Raw genomic sequence first — 12,792 nt, forward strand, 5'->3', positions numbered from 1 at the left:
AAATTAAAACGACACGTGTGAATGCTCAGGAAAGCACGAAATCCTCAAACTGCTTTGACATTCTCCTGGCACGTGAACCCACCGAGCTCATACGTGGACGCCCACAGGAGAAACTCACTTACACAAGAGCTTCCCTGAGTGGAATTCAAACCAGGATTTCTTTCACCTGAGGTTTAAACAGAGGGTTGTAGCCAGGATGCCCAATCAGCACTCATGACGTCATCTCTCCTTTTAGACATAATCTCAACCTGTTCTTAAGTTAACTTAACCAATTGTCGCTTGTTCCAGCAATCCTCAGATCCCAACGGCTTACTGGTTTCAGTCACAGGAAACAAGTTAAGTGCACACAAAGCGCACGTGGAGAACATTTCAAAGTAAACACTGCACTATGCCAACATGACACAAGCATAGATTCAAAGATAAACATAGCGCTCTACAATAATACCATGAGGGCATGCAAAGACCGCCCACCCTGCATTCATAGCTCATGCTGTGGACATACTAAAAGATGCATCATAGAAATCTTAAAGAAACATCACATTATATTAAAAATCATGTAAAGCCTAGTCACTGATGTCATTGTTGCATCAGTATCTCCCCCTTCTGTGATCACTGCCTGTGTTACACTGGGACAACTCACTCTCTACTACTCCTGTGTCAGTCTTCTCCTTCCTAAGTTAATATTATACTAGCCACTGGTATCCGTACTGCATACCAACAAACTTTGACTGTTCACTGTTGCACCATTGTCTGCACCTTCCAGGACATCAATATATATCCAGAAACCGACATATAGTGACTAGTCACGAGAGATTGTATTTCTTTTCTCCTCCGTAAGTACCCTAGTTCTACTGCCCGCAGTATATCCGCTACAGATAGTCTGGCCGCTAGATGTTATTGTTGCACTATTTGCTGGCTCTCGTTCGTCCCATTAGCCAGTGCCATTTGGCTTCCCACATAAACCTCTATGAAGCCCCACTTAGATAGAACCACTGATTACTAGTAATATGTTTCCACTGTCTAGAGTTAGAAATGTGACTTGTCTTTTTTTTTTGATCAGGGAGAAGGGTCGAAAGGCGAGGGAAACGCTACAGCAGCTGGCTGAGGTATCTCGAGAAGGATTTCGTCTGAAGCAGGAGTTGATCGATGGTGCTAAAAAAGGCCGTGAGGAGAAACGGGTATGTTGCATGCACAAGTATGTTCCTGGTGTAACAAGGGCCTTTGGGAAGAACTGAGTATATGACATATGTAAGAAGATGTAGAGTTCTAAGAATGGAAACATGCAAAATGCATGCACAAGGAGTAGTGACCTATTAGTTACCGGTATTCTTCATTATTCTTGGTCCCGTTGTCCTCGTCCCATTCCTTACAAAGTAGAGATGACCATCTCCATGACAAAAAAAAGAACAGGAGAATGCTAGGGGGGGGGTGTAAGGGATGGGACGAGGACAACGGGACCAGGAGTAATGAAGATTACTGGTAAGTAATAGGGCATTATCTCCCGGTCCCGCCATTCCTTGTCCCATTCCTTACAAAGTGGAGACTACCAATGCTGAAAAACCCGGCCTTCCGAATTTCCACAAACACCAGGGACACCACACCGAAAGCAGCATCCCAAATGAAGCAGGGTACGACCCGAAGAGCAAAACGAGCCAAACCAAGGAGCCACAACCCACACCACTCCGAACCAACCAGAGGAGGAGAACCCAACAAGAAAGGACCATAGACGGGCACCACCAGAAGGACAGTGATGAGGCCACCCATAGAAGAAGACCAGGGCAACCCGACCCTGCAAGAGCCAGGGCTATACAAAGAAGGACACAAGACCCCCAGACAAGGCCAGAAAGGAGGCTGAGCACCGTTAGCCAAGCCCCAGAGCTCCCAGAGGAGCTGAAACAACCAGCCCCTCCCCCTGAGAACACCAGTAGAAGAGGGCCCAGAAAAAGTGGAAGGGCAGCGACCAGCGAGAAGGCTGCCAAGGATAGGAACACCACCCAACGTCCAGAACCCAGCAGCAGAAAGACAGAGCGCGACCCCCCCCCAAAACCAGGGAAGAACGCCACATGCTGCCTAAAGAACCCACATAGATCCCAACAGAAACCCGAGGAGTAGAAAGAGTCCAAGAGGCCCCGCGCAAACCAAGAGACCAAGGAAGGACACGACCAACCCCAACACACCAGGGTAGACCCACAGCAGAGCAGCATACACAAAAAAAATGGGGCTTGCCAAAAGAGCCAAGGCACCGACCTAGAAAAACAACCATGGGCAGGCCTAAACGGAGCAAACCAGGAAGAGAGGGAGCAGCAACCAAGAGCAAGCCACCCCCAACCTGACAGCACCGCCAACAGAGAGCCCAGAGGACCAATCCACAGAAAAGCCCAGAGGCTGACCAAGGCAGACACCAGTGCTGACACCGGACCTCAGTCCAACAATCCCCCCACACCCTGAGAAGGACCCGGGGCACAGGGACAGGCCAACAGGCCAGGACCAAGACAAACACCCCGAAAGCAGGGGACACCGAGACACAAACTCAGGCCCCCTGCCCAACGAAGGCCAGGGAGAGGCAAGAAGTGCAGCCTCCCCCAGCAAACTAAGTCAACAGCAGAACCCTGTCCACAAAAAGGACAAGAGATGGACCCAAGCTGACCCTACACAAGACCAGGGCACAACCCCAAGAGCGGGGAGAGGCAAAACCCCCAAGGCCACAGAGACAAGGGGAACCCAAAGCCCAAACACGGAAACGCCCTCTACGCGGGAGCCCCGACCTAGCTCATCAAACGACTACAACGCATCCAAAACGCCTCGGCACGACTGCTCCTCGACAGATCACGCCACGGTCACATCACCCCCCACCTGAGAAACCTGCACTGGCTCCCCGTCAACAAGAGGATATCCTTCAAGATCTCCACCCACGCACACAAGGCGCTCCACAAGACCGGCCCAGCCTACCTCAAAAGACGGCTCTCCTTCTACATCCCCAACCGCCAGCTACGCTCCGCCGACTTCTCACTCGCCACCGTCCCGCGCATCCAAAGAACAACCACCGGTGGGAGATTGTAGGAAGGTAGATCCCTGACTATGGTTGCCCCCAACTTTTTGCCTGGTGTTTTGCTGGTTTTCTGACTTAGTTGACCTGGGGCCCTGCTATTCAGGACCCCAGGCCTACTGCTCTCTCTGTAACATGGATTCCATGTACCTTAGGTACATATCTAATTGGATACTGAGTCACCTTATCAGTCCCTGTACAGTGTACCTTAGGTACCCAGGGCATAGGTGTACCCAGGGCCTACCAGGGGCTGCAGCATGTATTATGCCACCCTTGGCTGGCCATCCAAATCTGACACAACTGGCTGCTTGACAGCTGGGGCAAGGTGGTGTAATCACCCTTTGCTTTAGATATAGTATACCTATATCTAACCCTAAAAATGGACACACAGATCTCCTATCAGTCACTCCTATGGCAGGCCTTGACAATCCTGAAGGCAGAGTGCTTGGAATCGTGTGAGATAGTGCTCTGGCATGAGCTGAGCCTGTCTGCGGCTTTCGGGATCCATCCCTTAGCCGTTTCCATGATATCGCATACCATATACTCTTAAGTGCATTATAATCCTCGCGGTTATATGCCAACTCTGGTATCGCTTTATCAAAACATGTCGAGTAAGGTGTCATACGAATTGGAATACTAACCCCTCGCCAATTCTGGCGACGGGGTTAGCATTCCACCCTTCTAGAGGGACACGACATGTATGTAACCTGTAACCCCGGTTAAAGTCAGACAGAGCCTTAGCATCCACAAAATGGATGCTGCCACCGAGACACAAGTCTGCCCTCCTGCTGCTGGGAGTCCTCCCAGAGCAGGAGGCAAAGACAAAGGGTTTCCTGCCAGGGGCGGTGCCAGCACCGTCCCAGACAGGGTTTTGTGTATTCCAGGTAGGCAGGGCTACAGAGGAAGGTGACTGCAAGTGGCACCCCGGTGCTCACTGTGCATAGGCCGGCTGAAACCAGTTCCAGGGGCAGTCCAGCCCCTGGCCTGGGGAAAGCCCGCCAAAGGAGAGGGGTGTAACCACCCCCCTCCTGGTCCCACCCATAGGGCAGGACTTAGTCGCGTGCCAGCCCCCTTTTCCCAGATAAAGGTAGGAGCAGGCCCCCTTCCAAATTAGATCATCTTTGAATCCTGAAACTACTTTCTACGAAAGGAACTCAAGACTTCTTCCTAAGATTTCTCCCTTGTGGCTAAGGAGTAGTCACCCTGCATCCGCAGGCACCATCTAAAGAACACTGCGGTCTGCTGCAAGTCCTTCCTCCGGAATCCGACTGCCCAGCTCGACGAGAACCGGCTTCCCTGGCACCTCTGACCTCTACCCACCTCTACAGCCCAGCTGAGAACCGTGGGTGCGACGAGACCTCGAGGGACCGGCCATCTGCAAGACTGCACGACTTCTGCACAGCAAGCCCGCCGAGTAATTTCCTGGTGAGTGCTTTGGGGTCCGAGAAGCCCCGACCCTGAGCAGCTCCAGCACCGAAGTGCAGCCTCCCAGCATCTCCATGATCTGCGTGGGGCCCTTCTGCTTTTTGCTGCTCACCGCGTTGTTTGGCTACTAGCCCGCTGGCTTGTGGCCTTCTGAACGACGCCCGACGACATCACTGCTGCTGGTCTGGTTGCTCCAGACTGGCCCTTGCTCCCTTTCCGAAGAGGAGCACCCCGGACCCTCCTGGTCCACTCAAGACGCCATTTTGAGTCCACCGCGTGGGCTTGAATTAGCCAAGGCTTGTTGCCCAATCCTGGGTAACTTCGACGCCGACAGCTTCATCCATCGTGGGACAGCTCGCCTCTCCATCCTGGTCGCCGACAACGCCTCCTGGTCCGTGAGATCTGCAGAGCCAGCGTCGCCCACTCACCTAGTCGAGGTGACTACCATCCGGTGCCCTCCTGGTGCCCACTGACTACTGGCTAGTAGTCACGAACTTGGTCCCCTCTGCTTTCAGGTGTCATCCATCTTCCAGATCCAGGCTTGGATCAACTCGAACTATCTTCAACTGGTCGCCTGCCAGCATCTTTCTTCCAGGCTCCTGGTCCGGCAACGAGGATTCCCGACGTCTTTTGAGACCTATGCAGCTGCAGCCCCTGGGCTAGGTAACTTCGGCACTTCGGTGTCCCAGCATAGCCTCACTATCCAAGGGTCAGGATCCACTGTCGTTTTCTCCCTACCAGGTCGGGTTCGCCCGTGAACACTAACTTTAGCGTTTCTAGCTTCCATAGACTTTGTCCCGCATCCCGCGTGAGAGTGCACACTCTGCACCGAGTCCCCTAGGTCTCCTAGAAGTAATCTACCGATTCCCTAGTCAAGTCCTAGCGATTCCAAAGCCTATTAGTACTGTACTTACCTGCTAGTAATTTCGCATTCCACTTTTAGAGTATATGGTTTTTCGTGCCCCTCGGGCATTTGTATATAACGTGCTAACTTAAGTATTTTCGTAAGAGTTTTGTTGTGTGCCTAGCACCCTGTCCTCATAAAGAGTACAGGGCTGTTGTGATTCTAATAAATACACTGTTTATTTTCATAACACTTGTGTGGTGTCCTTTCACTGGGTGTTCAAGGGGTAATGTGATGGTAAAACAGCTGGCTTAACACGCCCTCTAGAGTCTTAGCCTTAGACTGCTCGTATCCATGCTACTAGGATAGCTGGTCTATAAGGTTGACTTACAACCAATCATCAATAAGGGTTGTTTGGACTGATATATAGTGATCACTAGAATAGTGAACACTGCACATCAGGCCAACTTCTCACAGAGATCCTTCTCCCACCTCGCCGCCAACACATGGAACACCCTCCCACTGAGCCTACGACAGACCCAAGACCTGCTGACCTTTAGAAGGATACTCAAGACCTGGCTGTTCGATCAGTAGCGCCCACCCCACCGCCTTGAGACCCTCGCAGGTATGTAGTGCGCTTTACAAATGATTGATTGATTGAAACAGGGCCCAATGGGAAAAATCCGCCACAAACAACTCCCACCTAGGACAACACCCCCCAACTAGCAACCAGGAGACAACTACAGGGGCAAAACCGGGGAAGACCAAGCCCTGGAACTGGGAAGGAGAGAAACCCCTAATCGAACCAAGAGCTGACCAACTGGCTAGGACGACAACGGTGGACCCCAAGGAACCAACCCAGGTGAGACCCAAGAGCAGCCGCAGAAGGGCAAAAATAGTGGAGAAAGACTGGGAGGCCCACAGCCCCACCCTACAGATGCTTTCCAAACACCCAAGAAACCAGCAGACCGAACTACAGATACATCAGCCAGACGGGAGGCCACCAACAATGAGCTCCCAAGGGCTAGAAAGAGGCACAGAGTTAACCACCCAACCCCAAAACCACCAACCAAGAAGGGCATAGGGAAAGGAACAGGAATCAGCCACAGCCAGGCCACACAGGGATGACAAAGCAGCAGGAAGACTGGGAGTAAGCCAAGCACCCACACCTGCCAGCCAACGCAAAGGCCCAACCCACAACAGCCAGGCGCAAAGGAGTGGCCACCAGAAAGGACAAAGTCGGCTCGGGCCCCATAAGCACCAGGCACAGGACCACTGACCACCAGGGGCCGAAAGATCCACAGCCAAACTAAGCGCCAGGCCACCAGAGAAAGGATAACCGAAACAGGACACAGGCAGACACCCAAAGGCGACCCCCAAGTGACCAAGGCGGCCAGAGCCAGACACAACCAAACAGAGAAGGTACCAGCAACCTCCTGCAGAGGCAAACGAGGGGCCAAACACCGGGACAGCGAGGACAAACCTGACAGAGGCAAAGCCCAGGCCCCACCAACAGACTCGGGTAAACCTGAGGCCATACCATAACCAAAGGAGGGACATGCCCAGAGAACCCAAAGGCGCACAATCAAAGAGGGGAGAGGGACTGGAAAAAGGGAGAAACCGAACACTAGTAAACCCCGCAACCGCAGAGCCACCAAAAGAACAAGGACCAGAGACACCAGAGACCCAAAACCAGCCCTGCACTGGAGCGCCAAAGGACCAAGCCCAAATGACAGGCCCCAAGACATCTCTCGGGTGTTTGAGGCCTCTTGCTCCTTTTAGGAGCTATCCCACCTCTGTCTCTCTTTCAACACCTCCCCCCGCAACAGTCTCTATCCCTCGCTTAGCCTTTCCAGGAACTGCATACTACTTGTTTCCGCACAATTCTCAGGGGCGTGTATGCTGGACCTACCAAGCCCCAGTCCCTCCATCTGTTGGGGTTAGGTGTCACATCATTCTCCTGTTCTTTTTTTCTGTCATGGAGAGGGTCATCTCCACTTTCTAAGGAATGGGACGAGGACTGGAGAGACTGGGAGGTAATAATGGTCTGCAGGAGAAACTCAAATGTGCTACCTCCAAAAACATTTAGAAGAGAGACTAGAACAATGTATGCTCAATAAGGGGAGAAGGGCGGCATTGAGAATGTTACATGGTAAATACAAGAAGGTATACTTTATTTTTTTTAAAAACACACTTTATTGTCGACTGCAGAAGAATCAAGAGTAAGATACAGAGCAATGGGAAGCATCATCAGTCATTTTCCATTTTCTTCCCAAATTCTAGATCGATCAATTGCAGCAATTTACAATCATTGCCCCCGTACAGTATAACTTAATCACGATCCACTTAAACGACAGATTCTGGCTGTCCCCCACAAATTAGTGCAATACCATACAGTAGATAGTTCGATTACCAATACAATGTCGTGTATTCATTTCCCTTTTCAATAAACAAATCTGCTAACTGAACTTTACCCCAACCATCTCCTTCCCACCCCCCACCCCCTCCTGGTCGTTCCAGCTCAAACCCTCACCTCCCGCAGGTATCCTCGGCAGTCCGTAGAGTACTGGGTATGGAGTGCGAAAAACTATGGCCCAACCAGAGAGTTTAGGGTGAGGTCCATCGCCTCTAGGGCAAGCAACAGGGCTTCCCATTCCAGAGATATTGGATGTTTATGTAGCCCCCTCTCATCCTCCCTACGAAGGGTCACCCGTTCTGCCCTACCCCACTGCAACAAATCAGCCTGCGATACAAGAAGGTATACATTTCTAAGATTTTGTTTTTAATTTTGCAGCGAGGCAAAGGAGTTTGTGCAGAATAACTGGATTTGTGTCCAATGCAAGAGTGCGATTAGGGATTTGATAGGTAATTTTGTGGCAAATGAATGGGTATTGGGAGTAGAAATTTGCAGTTTGTGGGAGGAGGTGTGGTGCTTTGAGGACAACCCAGGATAGTAATTGGAAGTCGACCGGGGGAACCGTCTAAAGGCACAGCTATTGAAGTCTGTTTAACCCTTGGCATGGCTAGAGTGTTTAGAGCCCAGGGCTGTTTGTTTTGCCTAATTGTGTAATTTGGTTGATAGCTGGTTGGTCGGCTCTGAGTCTGGAGCTTCTAGTTTCTCCTTGGCCTCAGAGCCTTCAGCCTGCAAGAGCAGTGTAACAAGTGGGGATAGCTCTTCTATGGGTTACTTCCAAAGTATTTAAAATGCCTGAACCTGAAATTTTAGATGCCTACTGACCAAGTCTGAATGATTGTCTGCTTTTTGTCTTGAGTAAGGTTCACATGTTAGTTGCATGTGGTGTTTTTTTAAATGTGTTGTTTTAAATACATTGCCTGCTTTCATCTTCTCACACTGGCTATGCACAGTGTCCTCCGCAGCGTCCTTCACAACACACACACTGAACTGCTTCATCAGTGCTTTCTGGGGCATAGAAGTCCTATGTACTAACCAGAAATTTCTCTGCATATCTCAACCATGAATCTTGGGCATTTCTTTCTGCAGGAAAAGTTGTCGGAACTGCAAGAGTCAAAGAAAGACCTGGAGGAGCAGGTGGAGGCACTGAAAACAAAGAAGGAAGAGGTGGAGAAACCAGAGCAGGAGGCCAAGAGTGTTCACCAAAAGGCATGGGAAGGTACTGGGGCCTTGTGTGAGTGGTCAATGGGAATACATCTTGAGGGTTGCAGGATCCAAGATACCGTAGGTGGCATTCTCTCCATGTATGCGAATTAAGCACTCTCCTTAGGACAAGAAGAGTGTCTCCCTGATGCACTCAGAAGAATGTCCAGTTCTTTATTCCATAGGTGTGACACATTTTTATCTTGAGACTCTAAGTGGAGTCAATCTCTTTATTCTTGATTTTCAGTAAATCTTTAAGTATCCATGTGTTCCGTTATTATTCCATCATAATAACAGTGATGGTAAACCCAACAATTCATTGCATTTCGGGCACAGGTGCCCTTCTTCAGGGGTTATACACTGTAATTGAGAGAAAACGAGGTATCCGCACAATGCACAGGGTAGGGGTTAACAGAAGATAATACGGGTTACAATCCTCAGGTGGTGTGCTGGAGTGCTACGAGCCCGTGAAGTGTCTCTAGTTTATATGGGCAATCCGTGCTTAAAGCTACTGAGCGCAGGCAAATTAAAACCCATCAACGTGTGTGTTGATGTGAAAGCGTAGACAAGTGCCGCAGTTTCTCTGAAGAACGTACGTGAGCGAGTGGTGCTTGAAGTGTCGTTAGCACGAGGCGATAGTGTCAGATACCTGCACAAGACCATGAGCTCTTCCATAGTAATTGGTACCTGATATATTCGTGCAACTCAGACATGCGTGAGATCGTAAACTCTTTCAGAGCAATGGTGCCAAATACATGCATAAAACTCAAACATACACATGATCGTGAACTATACCGACACTATAGTGCCAAATACATGCATAAAACTCCAACGTGCGGAGACCTTAACTCACTTGACTGTCATAGTCCAATATAATGCTCGGGCAATGCTGTAAACCAAGCAGGGTGGAAATTAACTAATCCTCAGAGTGAAACGAAAAAGTTAAGGGGACTGAGTCCAAAAATGCACTTGCGTAGTGGTGGCTCGTGGAACTCTGCTATCACGCTGTGCTCCAAAAGGTGTATACGGGCGTAACCACCCGGAAATATATATCAATCGCATGGTTATTCAAAGCATGTCACCCGGAAGTACAGACTACAGAAAGTCGGGTGTATTCGTGTGTTGAGACATCTAATTAAAGTTTCCCAAGTATGTCTACGATATCGATAACATATGCATAAACCGCACACGTGGTAGTGCCAAAAATGCATGCCGATGTGAATTCCCCCTAAGGTAAATGGGTGAACTACCATGGTATCAGCAATGGAAGAAAGACTCGTAGTTCGGCTGGAATTTCACAACTAACGACTTGTAAAACCCAAATGTTCTATTTTGGCAACTAACTATAAACAGTGTAGCATGTTGACGTATAATTTGCCTCATGTCTTATGTATTATCATTCACATCAGAATGAACAGAGATGTTTGCGAAGCCAGACTACCTGGTGGTTCATGGTGGTGGAAAAATGGTTTTGCATGGAGGGATAACAAACGGTGAAATAACAATGAGGGAATGAAGAAAATGAAAGATAAAAAATGAAAGAAGAAAAGTCAATTAAGAAAATCAACTACGTGTCGTCAATCAATACTTCAATCACCGGTTTGAATGGTGATATTAAGTTCCAGACATCACACTGAGCTCCATCACAGAAAGCAACTAAAGTGGTAACCTTCATTGAGCCCCCTTAGGGCTAACTGTGTCCATACGGTTGATCCAATGGACTTCCCTCTGTAGCATGAATTATGTGTGGTTCCGCCCCTGTAAGATGGGAATTTGTTCAAGAATGAAGAAGCGAAGTTGGCTTATGTAATGGTTCATGGTATTGAAATGCGCTGCCACCGTGGATTTAGAGTTGTGAATGTTACTTTTGTGTTCATTCAATCTTATACGGATTTTGCGTCCCGTCTTGCCCACGTTAGCCAGCCCACAGGGACATTTGAGCATATACATTAAGTTTTGACTGTTAGATGTTGAGTTAACTTTCAGTTTGATAATGGTTGCTTTACTGGGGTGTCTTATAGTATTCCCTTTTATTCTAGAATTGCAGTTGCCACAATTCAAGCACGGTTTTGGTTCCCTTGAAATTCAATTTTTTGTGACCCGTGGTTGTGGTTAACATTTGTTTCAAGTTCCTCGATCGCTTGCAGGAGAATCTTGGACGTGTATCAAATGTGTTCTTGAAATCGTTTTCCGTGCTTAGCATAGGCTAATGTTTTAAAATGGTTTTCTTTATCTGATGACTTTGAATGAAATATTTCGATACAAACACGCATTTGTTTTCGCCTTTGTCTTTTGTACTGTTGTTCAGTAAACTGGCTCTTGAACTCTTTTCTGCCTTACTGATTGCAGTTTTCAGAATGGTGTGTGGGTAATTTTGTTTCTTGAACTTGTCAATGCACCTCTCCAGGCTCTCTTGATACATCTGGTCACTAGACGATATCCTTTTGAGTCTGAGTAACTGAGAATATGGCAAATGTTCTTTGAGAGATGGCTGATGAAAACTGTGAAAATGTATCAAGTTGTTTCGGTTGGTGGGTTTAGTGTATACTTGAGTTATTAGAATTCCATTGTGGTTGGTGATGCAGGTATCCAAAAAGGTGATTTGATCCTTACTAATGGTAGAGGTGAATTCAATGCGTTGATCTACCCTGTTCAGGGTCTCAATAGCTCTTTGTAAATCCATAGATGATCCCCGCCATAGTACAAATATGTCGTCTCTATATCTTTTATATAAGATCAGGTGCTGTACCCACTCTTTCTTATTCAATATGTGGTCAAGCTCAAAGCGGTACATGAACAAATTTGCGCAAGTTGGTGCGACGCAATTGCCCATAGATGTTCCGGAGCATTGGATATAGTATTTGTCAGACCATTTAAAATAGCTGTGGTATAGAGTGAAGTGAATCCGTTCCATGAGAGAGACTTTTAATGGTTGTCGTTTCACTGTTGACTGGGAATGATTCAACTGCCTCAATGCCCATGTCGTGAGGAACGGATGTGTACAAAGACTTCACATCTATGGTGCAGAGAACGGTTTCCGGTGTTATTTGGGTTTTGATGGTCTCCAATGTATTCAAGAAATCTGTGGTGTCCCTTATGTATGTCGTTATTGATTGAACTAATGGTTGAAGATGTTTATTGAGGTACTTGCCAATTGGTTCGTGTGTAGAGTTGATGGTTGAAACAATCGGTCTGAATGGAGGTTGAGTGGCGTTTTTGTGGATTTTCGGTATCCTATAAATGTATGGTACTGCTGGGTTGGTTTTGATGAGGTACCTCTTGTCTTCCGGGGTAATCGTGCCATTGTTGACAGCATCATCAATGATTTTGATCAGTGTACGTGCAAACTCATTGGTAGGATCAAATGTCAAAGGCATGTAAATATTGGTGTCCTGAACGTGTAGAGTAACATTTTTCTCATAAAAGTCAGTGTCCATAAGGACCTTAGCGCTGAGAACAGAAATTACTATACATCAGGCAGACAAAAGTGGGGCTATCTGTGATAACGCTTGTCGTTCTTTTACGGTGATGTTCGATTTTTTTTTTTTTTGGTCTTATTTTGCGTAAATATTTTTCGCAATTCTTTTTGGGTAACTGTCTCAATTCAATTCAATTCAAAAGCTTTTATTCGATTTGTGCATACAAATCATACAAGCAAAAACACAATTGAAATTTTAAAATCACAAAATAAACTTTCCTGAAAAAAGGGAAAAAAGCTAAAGTGCAGCGAGTGGAAGGTATTCATACCTCTATAAGTCAAACATACTCTTATAGAATACACGACGTTCTAACATGGACTAACTGGGAATCAATAGAAATTACTTACAAGGCCTTTACTAGGGACTATATATTAAAATTATT

At 47.7% G+C, this 12,792-nt stretch overlaps 1 protein-coding gene across 1 annotated transcript in view; it reads left to right on the top strand.

The window, feature by feature from the left end:
• PRKCSH (PRKCSH beta subunit of glucosidase II) overlaps positions 1 to 12,792 on the top strand; it is a 260,110-nt gene that overhangs the window by 8,343 nt on the left and 238,975 nt on the right. The window contains exons 5-6 of the mRNA XM_078684189.1: positions 1,061 to 1,178; positions 8,818 to 8,947. Coding sequence (XP_078540315.1) covers positions 1,061 to 1,178; positions 8,818 to 8,947 — 248 coding nt within the window. The remainder of the gene's footprint in view (positions 1 to 1,060; positions 1,179 to 8,817; positions 8,948 to 12,792) is intronic.

Source organism: Lissotriton helveticus, chromosome 1_1, assembly GCF_964261635.1.
Source record: "Lissotriton helveticus chromosome 1_1, aLisHel1.1, whole genome shotgun sequence".
In the NCBI taxonomy this organism is placed as follows: Eukaryota; Metazoa; Chordata; class Amphibia; order Caudata; family Salamandridae; genus Lissotriton; species Lissotriton helveticus.